The following is a 23,586-nucleotide window of genomic DNA, read 5'->3' as shown; positions in this document are numbered from 1 at the left end:
AGCGGGGCGCACACACCCCTCCCCCATTTTTCTTTTTATTTCTTTTATTTCAACAATAACAACAAAATAAATAATGAAGGGGGGGGGGGGCGTGCGCCCGGTGCGGTCCCCCAGGCTGGATCCACCACTGAAAGATGTAGTTCAACTTGTTTTTATCAAAATGAAATTAAACAAGCATAACGACTCAAAACGTACAATGTACATGCATAAACTTAGATAATATGCAAAAAAACAAAAAACAAAAAACAAAAACCAAACAACAGAAATAGCCTGTTGAGGAAAGATCGACTTTGCTCTATGTACATGCAAGCACCAATTATTTGCTCATTCGGACTCGGCCCTATTTTTAGGCAGCATTCAGCGGTATGGAACAAAATAATATAATATTTTGTTGGTTAAAAGATGCAGCTCAAATGGTTTTTGTCAAAATGAAATGAAACAAACATAACGACTCAAAACCTATTAACACAAATCATACGCAAAAACAACAGAAAATAGCCTGTTGAAGAAGATCGACTTAGCCCAATGTCTATGCAAGCACCCTTATTAGCTCTTTCTTTCGGATTCGGTTCGGGTTTTTTTTAGGTAGTATTCAGAGCTATGGAACGAGGAAAGCATGGAACGAAAATAATGCAGTACTTTTAGTAGTAATTTCTGTTAAAGGATGTAGTGAAAAATGTTTTTGTTCAATCGAAATAAAACAAAAATAACGATTTAAAAAGTAAGCTACACAATGACTTCTTGACACATTACGATTCAACACATGACGTCATGGGGGGGGGGGGGGGACGATCTTAGTCTCACACGTGATTGGAGCACAGTATTATGGGATGCATGCATAACATCTCAGATGGTTCGCCATTTTGAACTTCGTGATCGTTCGTTGCAAGTTTTGGCGCTCTGTAAGTGCATCAAAATAACGTGAACACCCATTCAAACCATTTTCACGGGAATCGCGATGTTTTCCAAGCCATACTACATCTCTTTTAAGGCGACCTGATTTTAAGCTTGTTACATGTCTTGGAATGCTAAGAACAAACTCTAATTTTTAGCGTTATAAGGGACACTTCGACTCGAGAAACCGAATAACCAGGGATTGTTGCACGCTGTTTGAAGCTGTGAAATGTGCAGTGAATCAATGGAGCAACCGTAACAGAACGACGCAACACATCGTAAACATTGTCAAATGCCCGCTCAGACCTTTTTATTGAACAACGATTTCTTTTTGAATTGTAAGTATGTGATACTGGCAGACGTGTTTGAGATAAGAAAAAATTCCACTTTCTTTATCAGTTAGTTCCAAATTTATAATGGAATAGGAGAAAAGATGGAATAAAATATTTTCTCCATGAGCTGGCGGCTGGTGTGTTGTGCACTGTTGTGGAGTGTACGGATGATTTCCGTGTGTTTGTGAAAGGTCTAAACAGTTAGCGGGCGTGTTCGATCAATCCCACGCACTGCCAGTGGATTCTAACGTTAGTGCAATTGCTATGGCAGTGCTAATGCAGTGCCTGTTTTAACGACGGGTTGGGGTTGTGTGTAATTGCGGTTAGGTTCTAACTCAAACTATTGGGTTTTTCTCGAAAAGGCCATCATCACATGCCCATTGCTCTTAGTGAATGCCAGTAAATTTTCAGCAGCCTGTTACATTTGAATGATCTTACAACTATACAAGTTAAAATTGAAAAAGGGGATAAGTTCTAACATTAACCAGGCATTAACGTTAAGTCTAGGGTTCTCTATGTAACGATTAAATAAATGTTGAAACTTTTTTTTGACAAATTGGGCGGTCATCAAATAGATTAGTGCCTTATTAGTGGGGTCTAGCATGTATTCTCACTGATTCCTGCAATTTAAGCATTAGGGTAACAGGCCTCGAATTACCCGGGAGGCAAAAGGCAATTTGCAACATCAGCAATGCCCTATCTACTTACCGCAATGCCTCTCCCAAAATTACCATGCTTACTGCAACTTTCCCGTGCTGCCCTTGAAAAATTTTGAGAGAGAGTGCCCCTAAAACCAAAAATTGCCTGTCCCTAAAACTGGCGAAATTCGAGGCCTGGGGCAACACCCCCAGTATTCGGTCACTCAAGCTTTTTTGCAATATTTTTCAAACTAAGGGTAGACCCTAATACATACATCATATCTGCAGCAATGTATGTGAAATATATCAAATTTCTGTAATCTTAATTTTCATTTTGTTAAATATCACACAGAATTTCACAAAATCCCAAAATATATCACCTTGAAAATTCCCCAGAGCAGAGTATGGTCACCGCGACCAGTATTTGGTTACGCGATATGTGCATTCAAAGTCAATGCGTGTTCAAGGCAGCTGAAAAATGCACCGCGCGCTGGACCTTGTTGGCGCAAAATTGTATCGGCGACGTTGCGGCGCTCATTGGTGACCGAATACTGGTACTGAGGAATCGGCACTTGCATTCAACCCTTGGTACATTGAGACACTGTATCGGCACGTACGGAAATTTTGTCTTTCTTTTGCGTTTTTGAGGATACCATCACACTCCAAGCTTGTGATAAGTAAAAAATACCGCGAGAGAATGGCGTATTTCTCGATTTTTAGCGCTTTTTCGGCGACGCGTACTCTTAAAGCTGGGCTCAATCCGCGCGCGCTTTTGGAAAGTAGCGCCGATTCTGCACTTTTGACGGTAAAATTTGGGATTTTGGATGGATTTTTGGAGGGGGCTAAGGGAGTTTCCTGTTGTGGATGAGTGTGCAAGTATGTGAATTGATGTGATTTGCGTGTGTTGTGACAGTTGAACTTACTGGCTGGTGACAAGTGATAAGTGACCGAATACTGGTGCCTTTTTTACCCTAATTGTGCGTGCATCATTTATGGTAAAGCAAAAAAGCAAGCTGCCCATACGTAATTCGACCATGACACCATCCAATTTCCAAATTTCAACTGCCAGCTAAATGAATTTTGGGGGATGTAGAGTAGCGGACCCAGTTTGCGGCAAGTTAGCAAGGCCTTTTCAAGGGTATTTAGTAGTAGACTTTCTATTCTGGTAGAACGGGCAACAGAAATTAAATAATTTTTTTTTTTTTTTTATTGGAAGAGGTACCACGGGCAAAGGCCTCTTGACACTGCATCACAATTTTGTATGGTGTACAATTACCCTAGTCATAATAATCAATTTTATGCAAAAAATTTGCAACCACCAAGAGGACACGGTTTGCGGCAGGGGGGTCCAGTTTGCAGCACCCCACACAAAACTGTCCCCTGATTTCTTCAAACATTAAAATTTTTCAACTGGTTTCAGCTTGTTAGAACACTTTATTTGGATTCATTATCTCGATCCTTCACGATTTCATAGTTTTTAAAGATTGCAGCATGTATTTCATCAGTTTCCTCCCATTTTGACATGTAAAATAGCGCTATGTGTGTAAATCCCACGTGGTATAGGGGTGCCGCAAACCGGACCCATCCCCGACATTTTGGTCACTGTTGCAATCATCAAAACTGACAAAGGAAATGAATTTTAGAATATTTAACACAGTTAATACAGTGTACATGAGGAATTTTGTATAAAGATACAAACAAGGGATGATGGTTGCCTAGCAACAGAACAAAATCTTAACGTTTTGTGAAGAAAGTCATACTTTTTTTAAACAGCGTGACACAGACGGTTTAAATTAAGATGAAGGCCATCATCCGAGTTATTTCATGATTCTGGTATCAAAAGAAAACTCTTTAGTTGCTCTTCAAATAAAATAATGTAGAAAAAAAAATACCCATTTACTTTTGAAGATATGGTTAGGTATTCCTGGGGGTGCTGCAAACTGGACCCCTGCAGCAGAATGGTGCCCCGACTCTAGTCATGTGTAGACCTAACAATTTAGAAATCTAGATGATCAGATGATGTTTTTTTTGTGCGGTCAAATTTTTGCACGGGAGGTCGAACTTCCGTGCCGATTTGTTATTTCTTGATATCAATAGGGTCTACTGACAATAGGCAACCACGCAGTGACGCACATGTGTCTTTACCTTCCAGCCACCATTGTCTATGTGGTTGTGCTGAACTTGGAGCCATGGCGAAGTCACTGAATACAGCCACATGCGCGTAGCACACAATGCGACGACTTACAATCACTCTATAGGGCTTATTGCAACATACATTTTGTAACTTCGACGATGGAAATAACCTTAATCATTCTATTATCTAGAGAACTTTATTTTCTGAATATGGTCTCCAATTCACTCTCATCTTTTCGCCTCTCTTTTTTTTTCTTCTTCTTCTGTTCACAAACGTTGATCTGTTTTAACTGCAAGTTTTCTTGATGAAAATATTATTTTATAACCCGAGGCCTCGGGTTTCGTGGATTCCCATTCTGTGATCGACGGCTTCGTGGACATGCCACCAGCTAACCAGCCAGCTGCGCCGGCGCAGCAGTTGGCTCACAGCGGTGGTGGCTTGATGATAGCGCTACCATGCATACCCAGCGCTACCATGCATACCCAGTGCACATTACATAACTCGGACACATTCTGCGGCGCTGTTCATGCTCTTTGATATGCACGTGTTTGTGTTGTATGCAGGGCCAGGCCTGGCCAAGGCACATGGCGCCTAGTGCCTGCTAGCAGCCGAAGTCCCGATGTAATAGAGACTACAGTCAACCTCGCGTAAGTCGACATAATCGGGACTGAGAAAAACACGTCGACTTACGCGTAAGTCGACATTTTGTCGACTTATAAATGAAAAATAATTTCCCCTATACAGAGTAAAATCGAGTAAGATCACGATGCGGATCGCCACCCAGATCTTATTCCTTTTGCCGCCAAAACATACCTACGGACATTAGCAACAATTATGTTTTAGTTCATGCATAAAACTCGCGCGGATTAGTAACGACAACGCACAATTTCCAAATTTCTTGAGAGATTTTGAGAGAGCGGGATCGGAAACCTGGGCCCGTTTCTAGACACTGTACGTTTTAAATTTGATTTGAAAAATCAAACGCATATTCCTCAAATTTCATGCAACTTTGCGATTTAAGTTGAAGTGCGTTGCTGCGAAGATATGCGTGTGAATTAATATGATTCTGTCGAGATAATTTTTCAGTGCCGACTGAGTTGAAATAGGATGTGTGATTTTCCCGCCCTAAGTCGCCATATTTGTTATTTCTATTGCCATACTTTGAAAATGAATTGTTCTCGCTCTCCGATTCGCAACATTACCGCTCTGTACGGCGCGGGCCAGTCTGAAATAAAAAGAAGAAGAAAAGTTTGTTAATCCAAAAACGGCATGTTTACTAACCTTCGTAAAAACAAATCTCTTTCCATCGTCGGACTAATTTAACTTTGGACTGAGATTTAAACCTTCGGCATTGCGAACTGTAACAATAATATGCTACTATTTTTTCATTGACATATCTTGAAGTAGCATGCGTTTCGGTAGTTTGAAACGTTTAAATGTTGCGATGTCTTTCCCCTGCTAGTGCAGATTAAGTTCGGTCACGGCGAAAGTTCCGCTACGAAATAAAGAATAATGCAAGTCTTTTCAACAATAACAAACTTCCGTATAGATTTTTATGCGTTTAAACGCAGTTTCTAGTTTCGTACAAAAACCGCACGTTTTCTGAAACGCTCATGCGTTTTAAATACAGCGTTGCTTGTGATTTGATGGACTTGCATTTGATTTTGAGAATTGCTTTTAAACGCAATTGAGTTTAAGTTTCTTACAATTTTCTAGTTTCGGATGATTATCAAACGCAAGTCTTTTCAGCGTTCCGTGTGATTTGATGGACTTGCATTTGAGTTTCGGGGTTGCGTTGAATTTTTAATTTTGCGTACGAAATAGAAATAATGCAAGTCTTTTAAAAAATGATGCACTTAAGTAGATGTTTAGAGATGCTTTTAAACGCAGTTTCTAGTTTCTTATGAAAACTGCAAGTCTTCTCTGCAACGCTCTTGCGTTTGAATACAGCGTTGCGCGTCATTTGATGGACTTCATTAAATTTTAGAGTTGCGTTTAAACGCAATTGACTTAAAAAAAGGTTCCCTACAATTTTCTAGTTTCGTATGAATTATCAAACACAAGTCTTTTCAGCGTTCCATGTGATATGATGGACTTGCCATTGCATTTGATTTTCAGAGTTGCGTTTAATTTTTAATTTTGCGTACAAAATAACAAAATAATGCAAGACTTTTCAACAATAACGCACCTCCGTAGATGTTAAGAGATGCTTTTAAACGCAGTTTCTTACGAAAACCGCAAGTCTATTCTGCAACGCTCTTGCGTTTGAATATACAGCGTTGCGCATGTTTTGATGGACTTCATTTGATTTTTAAAGTTGCGTGTAAACGCAGTTGAGTTTCAGGTTCGTGCAACTACAGCGTGTATTTTCTAGTTTCATAATGATTATCAAACGCAAGCCTTTTCAGGAATGCACTTGCGTTCATGTGCAAAGTTGCTCGTGATTTGATACACCTGCATTTGATTTTTAGTTGTATTTAATTACATGTAGTTGCATTTCAATTAATTTTCTAAAAAACGGGCCCAGGTTTCTAATACTGCTTCGGAATAATTAATATTAGAATATTCGGATAAACGGAAAAACCTATTTCATGTTCTGATAATGATTCTCTACTAGGACCTATTGGTGTACAAAATTTGTGCATTTTGAGAATAACGAGGAGAAGAAAAGGGGGAAAGTGAACTGCTTTGGGTACTACATGTAATTCTCCAATGTAAATGAGTGTATGCCCTTTCTATTCCGGCGTACAAGACAATGGACGCATGGCGCGAACGCTACCACGCCGTACACTAGCGAATTACCGAGTAGAAATGCTGCAAATCGGAGCGGGAAAACAATTCTTTTTCAGAGAATGGCGATAAGATTTTGAGCGAAAAAAATAATGTCGACTTAGACGAGGGAATTAACACGTATTTCAGCTCAGTTGGTACTCAAAAAGCAGGTCGACTTACGCGAGTTGTCGACTTATAAATGTCGACTAAGACGAAGAAAATTCAAGGAATAACAAAGGAAAAAATCGGGACTTTTTTATCTTGTCGACTTAAGCGAGTTGTCGACTTATGCGATGTCGACTTATGCGAGGTTTACTGTACGTTGTAACATTGTGATTGATCATAAGCGGAAATTCTTCAGTCAATCATAACTTTAAATCCATCTTATGAAAAAAAAAAAAGACATTGCAGGAAAGTTAAGCTGTCTAAAAGGGTATGATAAATGAGGTTATTTTGTCATTGCATTGCGAGGTGGTGGTGTTTGGTGAACTGGCACATTGTGTGTCGATGTGGGTACACACAGCGAGTTTTGTACACAATACAGCAATATCCAGCTTCCCTGTGACCATGTGTACTGTAAGTTGCGCACATGTGGCTGTATCCAACCACTCTGAATATCACTACAACCACACGCGTATGACAAGATGCTAAAAACGCGTGTGTGGTTGTACACACTGCCTATCTTTAATTGATCCCAAGTATGGTATTGCTTGATAGGAAAACATAGTCTAGACTCTGCCTCTATACTACATATAGATGCCTACAGTCTATCTGGACTCTAATCTGAATCGCTGATGCCAGATGGGGTAGAATTGTAACAATGTAACTGCAGTGCCACACAAGCCAGATTGGGGTTGTAGCCATGGCCCGTCTCGCTGGAGACAGCCACATAGGAATGACTGACCAGCTGCATGTAGCTTTCCATGCATCAACATACAATGCAATATGAATTTACTATAATGAAAATGATCTATTTTTCCTTACATTCTATAGGCAACAGTATTTTCTTATAATTGTTTCAAATTAACCCATTGTCTTCTCTCGTTTTTTCCCCCCAGTCTTGTTACAAATGTCCATCTGTTTTAACTGCAAGTTTTCTTTGAAGAAGATATGACTTCCTACTAACATTAACAAAGGCCTTGCCCGCACCGTGCCACAGCAGCTTGATGACAGTGCTACCTTGTGTACCTTGTACACTGAATACTCATGTGCAGTACAAACATGCCAGCTATGCACGCTCTTTGGTAGCGCAGCGCTGTGAGCTACAGAAGTCCTAGCTCACACTTCACCCTAACTGTTGCAATTGATCCTAATCGATCAGAAGTCCCCAATCAATAATAACTTTGCTGTCGATATCAAATCCATCCTATCAAACAAGCATGATAACAATGGAGTGAAAAAAAAATGTATGGGAAAATAAAGTTGTTTTTATAGAAGGTCTGATAAAAAAGGTTTTTTTCATCGCTTATGGCGAGATGTTGGTGTGTGATGTACTTGGACATTGCATGTTGATAATTAGCTAGACACAGCGGGTTCCCCATATCCAGCTTCTCCGTATCGTGTATGGATATGATGTATCAGGCGTTACCCCGGGGTACCACGTTGTGCAATGTCACCTCGCGGACACTGGAGGACAGCCGAAGAGAAATGCATGCACTGTGTGTGCGTGTACAGTACATACACTGTAGTCCTTCCCATGCCACTTCATGTTATACTAAACATGCAGGTACGCTTCAGTAGCAATAGTGTGTGCTTCAGTGCAGTGGCTAGCGTGCGCTAGCTCCAGCACCAAAATAATTTCCCACTTTTTGGCAACCCAGGGTACAACCTTAAAAAAAATAATGATTTTCAACAAAATGGCTGATTTTTATTTGGTACCCCGGGATACCATTTTTATCATCGTATGTAAACGGCATGTCGTTATATTCAGCTACCCGGGCCATGACTATACCCACATGCTTGAGACAGGATGGTAAAGATGCGAATGTGGCTTTATACACTGCCCAAACTAAATCTGGTAGTCCTGTGTTTTATAACCAACAAGGGTGACCAACAGGCAATGTTGGCATAGGCCTGCCGACTCGGTCACAGAAAAGTAATAGCTGTAGATTGTCATGTGTTGTACAATGTATGTTGTGTTAATCTGTCAGATCCATCAATCTTAGCCTTTGCTACAATGTATGGTGTATGTAGCTTGCTGCTCAACCTGTATGTACTGTATGATAGGCTTTAGGACCATGCAAAGATATGATGTTATAAGTGGCCCTTATTAATTTCTGTACAGGTAGGTTTTACAATTACTTAATGGCAACCCTGTACCTTTCAGATACATCATTGTATCCCATTTTGGCTATACTTGATGATGATATGTAATAATCAATGCCAGTGGCAAAAATATTTCTGTTTGCCACTGGCATTGGTGTATTTACAATATTACAGTGTATGTACTACAATGTACTTGTATGCTGCTCCTCATGCTGATGAGTTGCAGGATATGCATGTTCTGTGAAGGAAGGGACTGGGGGCTGGGTCAGAATATAGTGGCATATAGAACATATAGGCCGCGTTCATGCGAATTTCGTAGCCAGAATCACAAACATGAATCATGATTCAAAACGGCGTTTCAAATCACGGTCTCAGCGGAAGAGCGTTCATGCGGGCTTTCGCAACGCTGATTCTGGCTCAGCTCATCCTTTGCCATTGCGCAGCGCACTGCGCAGTTTGACCTTGTCTCTGCAACTCGAGCCAGACCTCCTTATTCCAACTGTACAGGCCTTTACATTTGTATTTCGGTGAATACTTTCCGATAAGCTGTGGCATTCAGGCTCTGCCCACCGATCGATGAACAGATCGAGGAATAATCCTAATTCTTCGTCTCTCCAATTGTTTCCCGAGGTAGACACAGCGCTGCAGCCATTACTTTTATCAACTCAATCGGAGAGTAATTACATGTGTTACTATGTTAAACAGTTAAAGTTAGATACTAGCATAGAATCGGTGTATGGCGTTGATGTAAACAAACAAGTGCACGTTTGGTACCAAAACACACGATTCATAAGACGTACACAAGCACGCGAACAGAACTAGAAGTTGTGGGATACCCCATGAGACACGCATGCGCACAGCGCACAATGACGTCATAGAATCATGATTGAAATCACGGTTGCGTTCATGCGGTTTCTGCGATCGTGATTCTGGCAGAATCATGATTCAAAACACCTTTTTTTCCGCATTTCAGATCGGCGTTTTGAAACGCGTTTAAATGGAAAAATAGCATGAACGCAACGCCACTAAACACGTTTAGCGACTAAACGTGTTCAGAAACGCAATTCTAGTTTCGCATGAACGCAGCCTTACAATGACAGAACTCAGTACTTTTTTTTCTTTCTTTAATTCACAAGTAATCGACTTCCATGTCTCCCTGTCAAACTTGCAGATAAAAAACAAACATACAAACAAACACCAGTTAGGAAGCTCCCACATGAAATGCATTCATCATTCCAATCATACCCTGACAACTCATTACCGCTCCTAATCTCTGCATTTCAAGCCTAGTTGTTTACAGAAGCAATAAAAGAGCAATGAACAATTTTCTGTATGCATTTAGCAATGTTTATGACATAAAACAAATAAATGTCAATTGTGCCAAATTAAAAACAACAACAACATCACACAGATGTAAAAACACCAAATTGTAGAACTAAAAATAGCTTGAAGAGTCTATTTCAAGGCCGTGGTGTATCTTTTGCATGGCCTCAAAGCCGTGAGATCACCCTCCCAACTCTCATGTAACTTTACCGAAGTCATCAGGCAAGGAAAAAAAATGCAACAAAATTACAAAAAAACATTTTGTTCAAGAAAATAAAGCCGGCTATATATTTAAATTCATGGCGAAAAGCTATACTATTGCATGGTTACAGAAATTACAGTTGTACTTATGAAATAGGGATGACTATACAAGAGATGTAATAGCCTCGTTGCTGAGACTCTGCTTTGTATTGAAAAACTTGCAGATTGCTTCAAGTGGGGAAAAAATGGATCAAACAAGGCCACGAAATACCGATTCAGGTGTTCATAGAAAAAGAAAAAGAGTGAGCACTGAGAAGTATTATTATGAGAATACATACATGTATGTGGAAACTTCCAGTGTTATTTGAACAGTTCACTGATCTGTGAAGAAATATACCCGCTACTTGTATTTTTTTTAATCCAGCAGGTCAATACCGTATCCGGGCAATTACCCCCAGAGGGCAATTCCCCCCCCCCCCCCCCCCCCCCCTCCCCCCCACTCCCGGCCAGCTAAAATACTGGTTAGTGGTAAAGTTAGAGTAAAGATTAGATTAGGAGTTTGCGTTAGGGTTAGGATTAGGTTCAGGATTAGGATTATTATTAGGGCCAGGGGAAGGGTCCGGGGATTGCTTTAGACCCGGTCAATACAGTAGCTATAGGCTTTAGTAGAAAGTAGCCATGTCTTGAATGTTACTCGCCTGCTTCTTTTTAACATGATGACCTTTATTGTGATACTGCTTTAAAAAAAATGAATAAGAAAGTACATGTACCGGTATGCTGCCTAAGTTGACATCTCTCTTTTCCATTTGACACATACAGTGTAGAGCCACACTGTTTGCCCTTGAGCTTTACATGTGTACCTGCAATCTTTCATTGTTGATGTTTACAACTGTATGACTGAGGTCAGGAGATATACTAGTAGCCATTTGAACTAACCTACATCCCCTTCATCTCACACACACATAAATGCTGTAGACATTAGTGGAGGTCAACAGATTTGTGAGCCAGTTAAAGTATTTAGAGTTTGTTGATGAGATGTTGCTTAGGATACACATGTACACTCATTGTGAGGCACAAATTAAGCTCACGGTAGACCATTAGACAGCCACACAACCCATCCAAAGCCTGTCGATGAATCATTGCAAATAAGGAATCGGCTCAGTTATATCCCAGAGTACCGCTGTACTGTCAATCAAAATTTGAGAGTGATTGTAAAGGGAGAAGTTACATAATATGCAACATTATCTTTCGTATGTAGCAATTGCCTATCTACTAAATTACGGTGTATATTCACTCGTGGAAATGGTTTCATACATGTAATTGTGAGATAGTGTACACGTACCTAGGCTCTGTACCCTGTGCATAGTACTTTTGGGAAAACAACACATTTGCGAGTCCAGAGTCCTTAGTCTGCCAGCAATGTGTGGACCAGTAGCAGAGCTTTGGCCTCCCTCATTCTTCAGGAGGCTCCCTGAAAGGGGGAAAAAAATAAATCAAAATTTAATCGTTCAAGTCTCAATGAGAGTTATTCTCGGTGATGGACTACAAAAGCCAGACAACAGGAAAACTTATGTATTAATGCTACAGTATTTGTCCCATAAAGAGGCCTAATGTAAAAATCTCTATTGGGAAAGTCACTCACCCGAACTTCCCCCTTGTTTGCAGCTACAGATCTGAGATGAAATACATGTGACACAACATCCTAGTGTCATCCTGTACAGTAGTTAACTATAAGTTCATACAAAAATTTGAGACAGCCCCTGCTTTCTATTTACTTCTGTAGAAATTGTTAGGGTTTTCCCAGCAAGAGGAGTGATACATCTACAAATGGATGGTACTCAAAAAGAGGGGATGCCCCCACTTTGGGTGGAGGAGGGGGTATTTTCAGAGGTGGAACCATAATGTGAATGCAGTGAGTGATGAATGGTAGACGTTATTGTTCACAAGTCTAAAGTAACCTCAGTGAACCTAGTATACAGCTAATTGCTCTGACCCCATCTACTGTCAAAATTGTGACAGGATTTCATATTCCATTAGTCTTCACATTCTGACAGACTTGTTTATTAAGACACTTGCACACAAAAGCGACATTATTTTAAGAACAGGGATTGACGTATGGCCAACCTCCATACAGTGAATTCCAAGTCATCTATTATTAAACGTCAGGAAACATGCAAAACAAAAAGAAACAAAAACAAATGTATTGCAGAGAACTGCTATTCTGGATGTGCAGGTGTAACTGAAGAGGTTGTGTATCAGAAGCTTTCAGCTCTTCCATTAGTGAAGGGCTGAAATCTAAGACTAGACGTTAATGCAAGGAAGTCACAAATTGGGTCTTCCCTGCAGGAATTACTGAGTAGGGTGCATCAAATACAGTGATGAACATAAAGCAGATAGTCATTTGTATGTTAAAGTATTTGCTGGGTATTATCAAGTAAAGTAGACTCACATCATGTTTGCTTTGTTACAGAGATAGTTCTGTGCTTACAACCTCCAGGGCAGTCGTTGCATAGTACGATGTATATCGTGATGGTGGAATTTTATTGTACTCCTTGAAAACAAGAAGTTGAGAATGGTGTAAAATAGGATTGAATAGGCCCCAGAAAGTGAAAGCTACAATGGTATCATGATTTTACAGCGCTTCATGCATACTGGCCTACCCCAAACCATGAAAATTGTTCACTTTATTGTGACTTATGCTCAATTCAGCAGATTGTTTCTTAGAACAATGGTGTTAACATGGCCTGACAAATGATTTTGTTCTCCCATAGACCAACCTGTCATTGTTGTTATTTGTAGGTCTTTATGTTTTTGCAACAGCAAAGAGAGCTGTTGATGTGGGGGGAAAATATCTTTTGAAACAAAAGTGCTGCTAATCAAATATTTAGTACTTGCTCAACTACTTAAATCTCGTCTCAGGTGATATGAAAGAAATATTCCTTTTCATTATCTGAAAACCAATTTTCAGTGTTTTCATTGTTTTCCAAGTACTTTTAGAGAACAGCTTGTGGCTCATGCATGTACAGCAATGAGTATTTGTTTTTTTTTTTGCTACAAAATTATTCATACACTGACTGCAGATTAGCATATTTTCACACAATCATATACATGTACATTTGTGTGCACACATATGATACAAGGTAGCGTAAGGTAAATAATTGCCTGTTGACACCCTGTTCTAACCAATAGTTTTATGACAGTGTATACAGAGGCTTGTTTGTAGTATTACAAATGATACAGAGACTTGATATGGCCGAGACCAAGTTTGCTATAGAGACCTTATAGTGTGGGGATATCATGCAATCGGAAGGCTGGCCTGACTTGGACATATCCAGGGATCCCCTCAACAAATTGTGTAGGGACGGGTTTATCACTGATCTCTATGTAAAAGTGCACACACACACACACACACACACACACACACACACACACACACACACACACACACACACAGCTGGAGAATGTTGACTGGAGTGAATAGAATGTAACTGATGAGTGTACGCTTCAATGCACATTTTCGCTGACGGGCAATTCTATTCCAGCAGGCCTGTTTTTGCTGTGGTTTTAGAATGTACACCTATGTATGTATCCCAGTGGGCAGCGAATGAAGATCGATAATCAGGCCAACCTTCCCTCCCCACGCTACCGCTTCTTATAAATTTCATGAACGGATGACAAAGCCCAGATGAAAAAGGCGTAGATGCTGCTCATTTACCACAGCTTTTTAGTAATTGTCCACATGTGTGTATGCCTGCCGGTATTGGAGCATACACAGTCTATATTCTACACGTATGTGAAATCGTACATAATGAGTGTGTGTGCATAGCTGGCTGTTAGTGTTAGCACATTGGTCAAACACCACACCATGCATGACTGAAAATCCTGTGTCTAAAGATAAAGTTTGTAGGAGAGAAAGTGCATGCCAAAGTATTATCTATTTCGTATGCTGATTTTGCACACTTCATTCGCTTCACATTTGTTGCCAAATTGTGGAGTGCTGTGTTGTATTGCTGTAAATGTTTTCCATTCTGTCTGTGTGTCTCTGTGCCTTCAGTATAACCGCATCTCTCTCTCTCTTTCCAATCTACCTTTGCCTGCACGCTTATCTGTGGATTTCCTCATCATTGTACCTCCATAGGACCTTTCCTGTCTGTAACGTGATCTAGTTCAGGGTTTGAAAAACCCTTTCAACCCTGGGCTTTGGAAAATAAAAGCAGCAAAGCATTTATCATGATGTGAGTATACCAAATGTGTACCGACATGTGGACAAACTTGAAAGAATAATGCCTCGGCCAAAGTCAGCAGTGCCTATTGTCAAATCACAATATGCCCTTATACTGTAGCATTTACTTTATCCAATATCATTAAAACTTAACAAATCTGTCAACTTCTGTCTTGCTAGTGCTCTTACCAGTCTTGTTGCTGTATGCAATTCTTGTGCGTTAGCAATGTTTACTAATTGCCCTTGTGATGGAGCTAGCTGTCCTAAGTTGAAAGGCATAATTATTTGCGGTCGCATGGAACAACATTGGTAAAGAAAAGGAACAACTTAACAAGCGCAGTTTTAATAAAGGGCGGTGGATATGAAGTCTATTCTTTCAAGTTTTGAGAATGTCATGTTAGCATGTTGTGCAATGCATGTGCCTGTTTTCGGTCGCTCTACAAGAGTTCTTTTCACATAATGCACCCAATACCAGACAGCCATGCTGACAAGGGAGAATTGAGTTTTGTGGTTTCTGTGATTCAGCATTTGGTTCCCTACATTTTTTCCCCCACCCCTTTTCATGTTTTCCTTTTGCATTCTTTCATTTCATTTCTGAAATTGTAGTTAGCAGCATGCTGGTATTCAAAATATGTTGTTTGTTTTGCTCATTGTATCATTTCTCTATTGGACTCTGTTGAGAGCTCCCAGTAATTTGCACATTTTTGGCCATTTGAGCCAAAAGGAAACCTCCTGTATCTTGAATGAGGATTTTATATAATGTGAAAAGAAATGTTCATTTTCGTTGCGGGATAATTGTTTTCTGGCAGACATTCAATGTCAAGTAATAACTCATATTTTCATATTTGTTTGTTTGTTTGTTTGTTTGTTGAGCAGTGCACTATCTGTAGGTTATTTTTGGAAGTCTAATGTTAAATGGCACATGGGGACTTCACTAATGTAGCCTTTGCAAAGGTTTGCTGTCAGTCCCCAAGGCGAGGTTCTGGGCCAAAGGAAGGCTGCTTTATGCCATAGGCTTGCCTTCATATAAAGATCAACCTGGGCACGAGTTCTGTGCAAATGCTGGCAGCTCTGAAGGGTGCGAAATGAGTTACAATATAGAGTTTTAACCTTGCTCAATTTCTAATAAATGCCTGGGTACTTTTGTGAAACAAGGAGAAGGGGTGTCACTGCATCATACCGTGATGACTCTTAGTTCGATTGAATTTTTCCTGCCCGTCAGTCAGCACAGTTCGGTATTTTTTTGTACAATTGCTCTCTTTCAGTTATATGAATTCTTTGCTTTGTTATAGCATTATTGTTGGAGGTTCCATTGGGGGAACTTTCTTTTATGGAATTTACTTAAATTCATCATCAGCTCACTTTAGCCAAGGGCTTAAAAGAGAACTACTAGTATTGTGACCTCTCTTTTTTTCCCATTGCCTGTTGGATTTTTAACATCATTTTCATTTTTACCCATTATCAAATTTTGACCAAACTTCACAGGAATCATTCCTAGGAATAGAGGAAAGTCGTCCAGATGGTACATGGATACAATCCTATAGACAAAGTACATAATGTATACTGTGTATGTAGACATGTGTGCGCTGTATGGGGGAGGTGGACAGTTATTGTGGATGCCTGATGGTGGCCCCTTTGGTAAAATTAACCTTATTATTTTCCTCATGCATTTTGATCAGATTTGGCAGCAGTCATCCTTTGATGTAGGGAATGCAGAATTATCAAAAAGGTACATGTGGTTCCCATGGGATCTTTGGAAAGGGCAGGAACACTAAATGTCAATCATCAGGGGACATCTTCTACTGACACTGTATAATCTAGGAAAAGAAAAAATTGTGTATTGTGTGCGTACTGTAAAAGCCACTCTCGGTAAAGAATAATATATTGTTGTTACTTGTTTGGTTCCTGAAGAGGTACAGTAGATACAATTTTGTGACACCATGAGCTGGTACCATTGGGAAGTTATATCTAATTGAAGCTCTGGGATTGTCAATTCTGCCCCCCCCCCCCCCCCCCACCAGCTTTTGTTGGATGATATAGTGTCAGGTACAGGAAAAATAGGTGGTCATGGCAAATTTTCCAGAAAGCATGTTTCATAATGCATTGAAGGTCTGCATTCTACTGCACATTGCTTGTTATTCAAGGTAACAAGCGTTCCGAAAAATTAGAATACATTTTTTTTTTTTATTGCATTATGTTCTTAGTGGAGTGTGGCAACCTTTGCTGGCCAGTAGTTAATCAGTGCTTTGCCTGTTAATTCTCAAGAATGTTGTGGAAAGGATAGGTAATGACAACGGGTCTCTGCTTTCAACCACTAATCGTTCCATCACAGTCCTTGCACAGGTTTATGGCATATTTTTCATTGAAAGAATGTGCACAAAAAAAAAATGATTCCGGCACATGTGAGTTTATAGGCATGATGCCGGAATAGCGGTGAATTATGATTTCCGAACATTCAATTTCCACTCAGTTGAGTAGCGAAAGGGAGTTTGCCGCCAAAGTTCTGTGATCATGATCTGAGGCAGGGAGTATGCTTGGGAGGGGGAAAAAAAAAAGTTTTGATCAACTATTCTTGATGGGTTGGATGATTCACATGCGATATAACGTGGCACAAAGTTAGGTTGATGTGAGTGGATTAGGCAGCGGAAATGGGCCTTTAGGAAGGCGGAAGCTATGAGCCAGCAACTCTGTCAGACACTCGCACGATGGGTAGAGGGAATGTCTAGTGGTCTATGTGTGCCGTGCCTGGTGATGACCCAAAAATAGATTTTCTCCTCTGGTAAGCCTCTTATCCGTAGTGCAGTCATATGAAAGTGTGCTGCTTTTGTATATGGACTCCCTCAAGAAGAACCTAGAATAGTTGAAGCAATATATTGATCCCCGAGTTCTAACATAAATGATTTAACTTGTCGCTCGCATAAAACTTATGTCTTCGGTTGATTTTATGTCTGATATCCTGAGGATTTGTTCATATTTTTTTGTTTTTATAGAGCAATAGATGATCTTGCATTCGTTGAAATTGAGTGAGCGTTTCGTTACTGTTAAGCTACTTATACAATTGGAGTGCCCTGAAATTAGATTTCTTTTTCTTTTTCCATTGATGTGTGATATTAGGAATATTTTATGAAATCGGAGAGTATTTAGAATTGTGAATTGATTATGTGTTCACCAAGAGATACATGCATTTCTTTGTAATTTTGTTCTATTTGTTTCTTATGTATTGTGTGGGTGAAATCGTGTTAGCGAGCATAGGTGTCATTTTCTCAATGTGGCAGGCTTTCGTTATACTGTATGGTTCTTTTTGTCTCAGGACTACTTGTTATTTAATATATAATACACTAAATTATAGCAACAAAATTTTGCCATGTTAATGAAGAAAAAAAAATGTTTTGTTTTGCATGTTCACAGAGGGTAGCATGCCTGTTCAGTCTGTAGAGGGACAGAATGCAAGAGAACATGATAGAGCACAGTTGCATGTACCATTCACACAGTTACATATTCCTCAGAGTGACATGTATGATCACATCATGGTTTGGTGACAATGTTTTTGCATGTTCCATCAGCCCTTTTCACCCCCATCCCCTGGGATTGTTGGATTGTGTCTGCTGTTTATGCAGGAAGTATGCAGTAGAACGAAATCATGTGACATAGGCCTACTCCTAACAGACTGTAAGGCCTGAGCTATGCATACTTGTACAAGTTATCTGTCTTTAGATAAGAATTTTGACACTGACCATTGAAATTTAACACAACAGTCTGTCATTAGTGGTGTTATGGCTGTTTGGGCCAAAGCTCATGCATTGTGCAAGTTGTGTTACTCAGCGTGGGTATTGTGTATAGTGGTTAAAGTTTTGTTTATGGGGAGGTGGGGGAGGCAGTGGAAAAAATTACTGTACTTTGTGAGTCCCTTCCAAGGACATTTTGTCAACTTCCCTCTCTTCCTTTGCTCCTTGGACCAACATTATTTTGCCTTTACTAATGCCAGTCTCACTGGAGCAGTTCGTAAATTACAATGTGTTGTTTTAAGCTTTTGTGGAGAGGAGAACAGTGAATGTTTTAAACTTTGTCTTCTGCGTCATGAAATTTGTTAATGTTCCAATCCGTCTTTTTAGCTTTTCATTGCCAATCTCGACAGTATTCCGACCATGGACGTATCCAGCAATGAAAGGTTTCATGCATGTGACTGTTTTGTGCATCAATTACAATATACATGTATGTGACTGTGAGCTGTTCATATTACATGTAGCTTTCTGAATTTTTGAGCCATATTTGAGTCAAATGTTTATGATGGTGGTGGTTGTTGTGATGAGGCCAGTGATAAGGCTAGTGATGATTACCATTACCTCATTGTATGGCATTCTTGCCTCTCCCCTCCCCCTACAATGAACAAACAAACTTGCCCAATCATGCAAGGCCCCAAAGTATTTAACATGCAAATGGTCTTGTTTCAGATCAATGGTGTAACTTTGAAAATGACTACTTTATGAACTCTAAAAAATAAGTACAAAGTCGTATTCCCTTTTCCTTTGGTGGTTTGAAAGGGCACCAAAAGTGCTACCTCCCGTAGCATAACAAACTTATGTGGTCAATTCATCTCCTTGCCAGGGAGGCATATGTGGTCCAAAAGTGCCATTCTTCAGGGACAAATTTTACAAGGTTTTAGGATAATCAATATTATGTTATGAAGCTTTCCAACATTAAAATCTTATTATTGCTGTTGTAGAAGAAGAGGAGTCATACTAAATACCTATCACCATTGGAACACTACAACATCTCATATGTGTATGTGACACTACCTTGAAAGGAGTGTTTCGGACGTGACATTTTCCGTTAACAAATTAGGGTCTAGTAGAATTAGTGCTTGAAATAAGTAAATTCAAAAAGAGAGCATCAAATCATTATTTAATGCATGGCCAATGATGTGTAGATTTACATGTAGCAGTATGAAGGCATCACCCATGCTTGAATAGAAAACATTCAAAAATAAATTTTTGTTAACAATTTTCCGTTAACTTTTTGTCACGTCCGAAACAAATTTCAAATTGAGATAATCAATACAAAAAATATAAATAAACAGTTTTCACCATTTCTAAATCACCACTGCTACTCTCATAAGAGTCTGTGAATATTAGGAAAGTATTCATTTTTTAATAAAAATTTTCTGGGAATTTCACGTTTTCCGTTAACACATGTCACGTCCGAAACACCATGTCACATCCGAAACATACACATGATAACTTTCAAGTCAGGTTCTCCACTAACAGACTTACCAGGTAAATAGTTGCTTGTCTGACTTTCACAACAACACACTGGTTATATGTATGCATGAATTATGTCAGCTCAGGTTCATTTGTACATTTTGGAGTAATAAATGTAAACAAAGGGTGTTTCGGACGTGACGTGTTAACAACCTATTTAGACAAATGGACCAGACACAGCAATATACATTTGTTCACTCATTCTTCTTGTGTCATTATCATTTACAGGGTACAAGATGTAGAATGAACTACAACTAATATTATTTAATGGCACCTACTTGCCCAGAGACACTAGTATGCCTAATTTTAACCTAGGATCGGGATAACTGAGTGTCTTTCATTTCCTCATCCACAGAGGGAAAATGGGGAGTAGAGTTTCAAAGTATGTGTAATATCTTCAGTATGTAACTCATATTCGATATCTCTTACATAGTATTTCTGCAGTTTATTTAAATTCTTGGTAGTTTGAAAAGCAACAGATGTTTGCAATATAGTAAACACTGTTTCGGACGTGACACATTATTGTTAACATTACTTTTTACTTGAATTTTATACAATTTTGGTTACATCCATTTGTGTTTTAAGTCAGTTTTATTGGAATACCAATGCAAGGCAAACTATTTGGAAAAAAATTAACTTACCATTACTTATTTTTCTTTCTTTTTCACCTTTATTTGTCAAGAATATTCAATACATGTATGGACATGGATATTGCATAATGTTCTCATTGGACATTCACATGTTATATTTCTGTACAATACATTGCACAGCGACTCATAAGCGTGCTGCACCATTACGTGTATGTTATTAAATTAGTGTCATGCTAAAGTGCTGTGAATAATGAATCAGTTTCATTAATAATTAATTGATATTTCGTTACATCAGCTTCTGTAAACACACAAACTGTAGTACTGAGAATACTGTGAAAATCAAAATGTCAGATTTCTCTCCCTACTTGTAGAGTTTATGAGTAGGGTCAATCCTGATTTCAGATAAACTGCACTCCATTAATAAACATTTTTGTATTAAGGAATAATCACATGATCTGGAAATGTAACTATCCAGACAAGTTACCCTTAGTCAACTATCCCCTCCCTCCTCCCCCCCCCCCCCCCCCCCATGAAGTTCCACCTAAGTGCACAGCGCAGTTGAACTGGGATATTATTAAAGGTGTATGAAACTAGAGTGTGAGCACTAATAACTGGGAGAGGGCTACGTGTATGAGCAGTAAGATACTTTTACAACTTCCCTTCTCAATTCTAGTATGAGGGTCATTCTTTTGTGCATCTCAATCTGCTCTACCAAAATATGACAAGTCTAGTTTTACAGGTTGTGCATATGGACATATAATATATGGAGAACAATCAAACTCCAAATTGAATTAAAGAGATGTAAACTTGAAATCACATCTGTACCATCAACTCCCAACCAGAAGCTGATTTAGCGTTAGAATAGCAGATAAAAATGAATGTTTAAAGGACATGTATGTACGTGAAACACGTTGTAAGAACTGTACTTCTAGTACATCCCCGAGTGAGCTAGATGCATGTATGATGTCCCAACACATACAGTAAAGGGCATTGCATCATAGACAGACAGGGTAGTGCAATATACACCGTGTATTTGAACAAGCAATGCACTTGTAAATAGATAAATTTAAGAAAATGAAAATGTAAAACGAAACTTGAATTTAATGATTACATAGACACATACAAACAACAAACAAACAAAAAAACAAACTGGCAACTAAAAATGGTATAAGGGGATGTAAATATGATCTTGCCTGCTAAAGTTCCCTATAAATATATTTAAACTTGATGGCATATACATGTATGTGTATGCATAACATTATCTATTAACTTGTGTTCCTACAGTCACAAATACCGTGGTAGTCAGGATATTTAGCATTTTATTACAAATAACATTTTTTTTTTTACTTGTTACTGATGGTAAGTGCAGGACCAATTGATTCAAGTACAGTTTTGGGCCATGATTCGATCTTTGTCACAGGTATCAAAAATACAAATAACAGCATTCCTCACTTTGAATATGCATAAATGCACAGAATAATTGAGCATGTTTGCATGTGCAGGAGTTAACTGGACAGATCGATGTTCTAAAGGTAACTACTGTAGTAATCTATCTAACTAGTAGCCAATTTCAGCAGACAAGTGAGCTCTACTTCAATCGAAGGATGTGTTTGAATTCACCAGGAGAATGTTGTTGCAATTTATCAAATGCATATTATTTATGCACTGATTCTTGAATATTTGTGTAAGAAATCATAAATAGGAGATTATAAATCCTAGTGATGCCATGACTTGGTTGTTACATGTATGTACAAAGCACAGGTCACTCACTAGGACATAAAACCACCTGTACATCCTGTATTCTTCATGACTCTTGAAAACTTGTACTAAACAATCTGGGTTGATTGAGTTTTTGGCAGCATACAATGCACATGTATCTATATTATGTACTTCAAGCTCTTTATTTCACTCTGTGTCATGTAAACTTTCAAGAGTCACATCCGAAACAACATTATGGGTTTTACTGATCTATAAAGCTTAGTGGTCTTCAATCGTTATTCCTGACTTGTAAAACTGACCTTTTTCAAATGTGTGTAGGTGACATGAATCACTAAATCCTTCTGTATCTCAATATTACCTGTATCCGACTTGTGTAATGGCAGGCTTCTTGATAACTAAGTACTTTGCATGAATTGGCTATTACAGCTTTTTCCAACAAGTTAATAGGACATTTGGTAATAAATTTGCTTTTCCTCGCCACTTTAATGTGGCAGGTAAGCTTAAGGGATACAGTGCATTGCTTTGCCAGGACAATAGTTAAGGCTTTGTGAAAGGCTTTGTATCAAACATGAGAGACACAAATTTGTGTAAACATTGTGTGTCACGTCCGAAACGAATGTCCTGCATGTATACTATCAATATGTTGAATGCATTTTGACAGGGTAATTATGCATAAACTGTGGCTTGGCCACCATTAAGATTTGAATTCTAATGAAATTGATTTTATTATTCCACTTAAAATGAGTTAAATTGTATGTTAACTACTGTGTCACGTCCGAAACAGTAGCCTTTTGTTAACAGTCACGTCCGAAACACTCGAGTCAGAAAAATATCCCCACAAGTTAAAATGACCGAAATCCGGTGATACCTATATCATTGTGTTACTTCCTAAGCATGTTTTGTATACACCATTAGTGATTCATTTTCTCTCATTTTTAATAAAGAAATTAAGAAAAGAAACGGTCGTTTTGTAAAAAATGACATATTTTGAGTTTTCCTCCTCAAATATGAAAAAATTACATCTTCTTATCAAAAACTGTTGACTAAAATTTGGAGTCTATATTGGAAGTATGAAATATTGATAATGATGGAAAGAGAAGTTGAATATTTTCATGCTTCTATGTCAAAAAATGGAAAAATGAATTTTTCATAAAATTAGCCCCATGCTTCAGTTTGCCTCCCCGTAATTTCCTTTTCATTGATATGGGAGCTCTGAAACATTTTTTCCCATTAAATAC

General features: G+C 38.9%; 1 protein-coding gene across 1 annotated transcript in view; it reads left to right on the top strand.

Annotated features, from left to right (window-relative positions):
• Positions 1-14,397: 14,397 nt before the first annotated feature.
• The window catches only part of LOC139715881 (serine/threonine-protein phosphatase 6 regulatory subunit 3-like), a 44,024-nt gene continuing 34,835 nt past the window's right edge, over positions 14,398-23,586 (top strand). Inside the window, exon 1 of the mRNA XM_071627431.1 lies at positions 14,398-14,794. Coding sequence (XP_071483532.1) covers positions 14,790-14,794 — 5 coding nt within the window. The 5' untranslated portion in view covers positions 14,398-14,789. The remainder of the gene's footprint in view (positions 14,795-23,586) is intronic.

Source organism: Diadema antillarum, unplaced genomic scaffold (genome assembly GCF_040938485.1).
Source record: "Diadema antillarum isolate AM-2024a unplaced genomic scaffold, OU_Dant_1.0 scf00000057, whole genome shotgun sequence".
NCBI classification, from domain to species: Eukaryota; Metazoa; Echinodermata; class Echinoidea; order Diadematoida; family Diadematidae; genus Diadema; species Diadema antillarum.
This window is presented reverse-complemented; position numbering and strand designations above follow the sequence as displayed.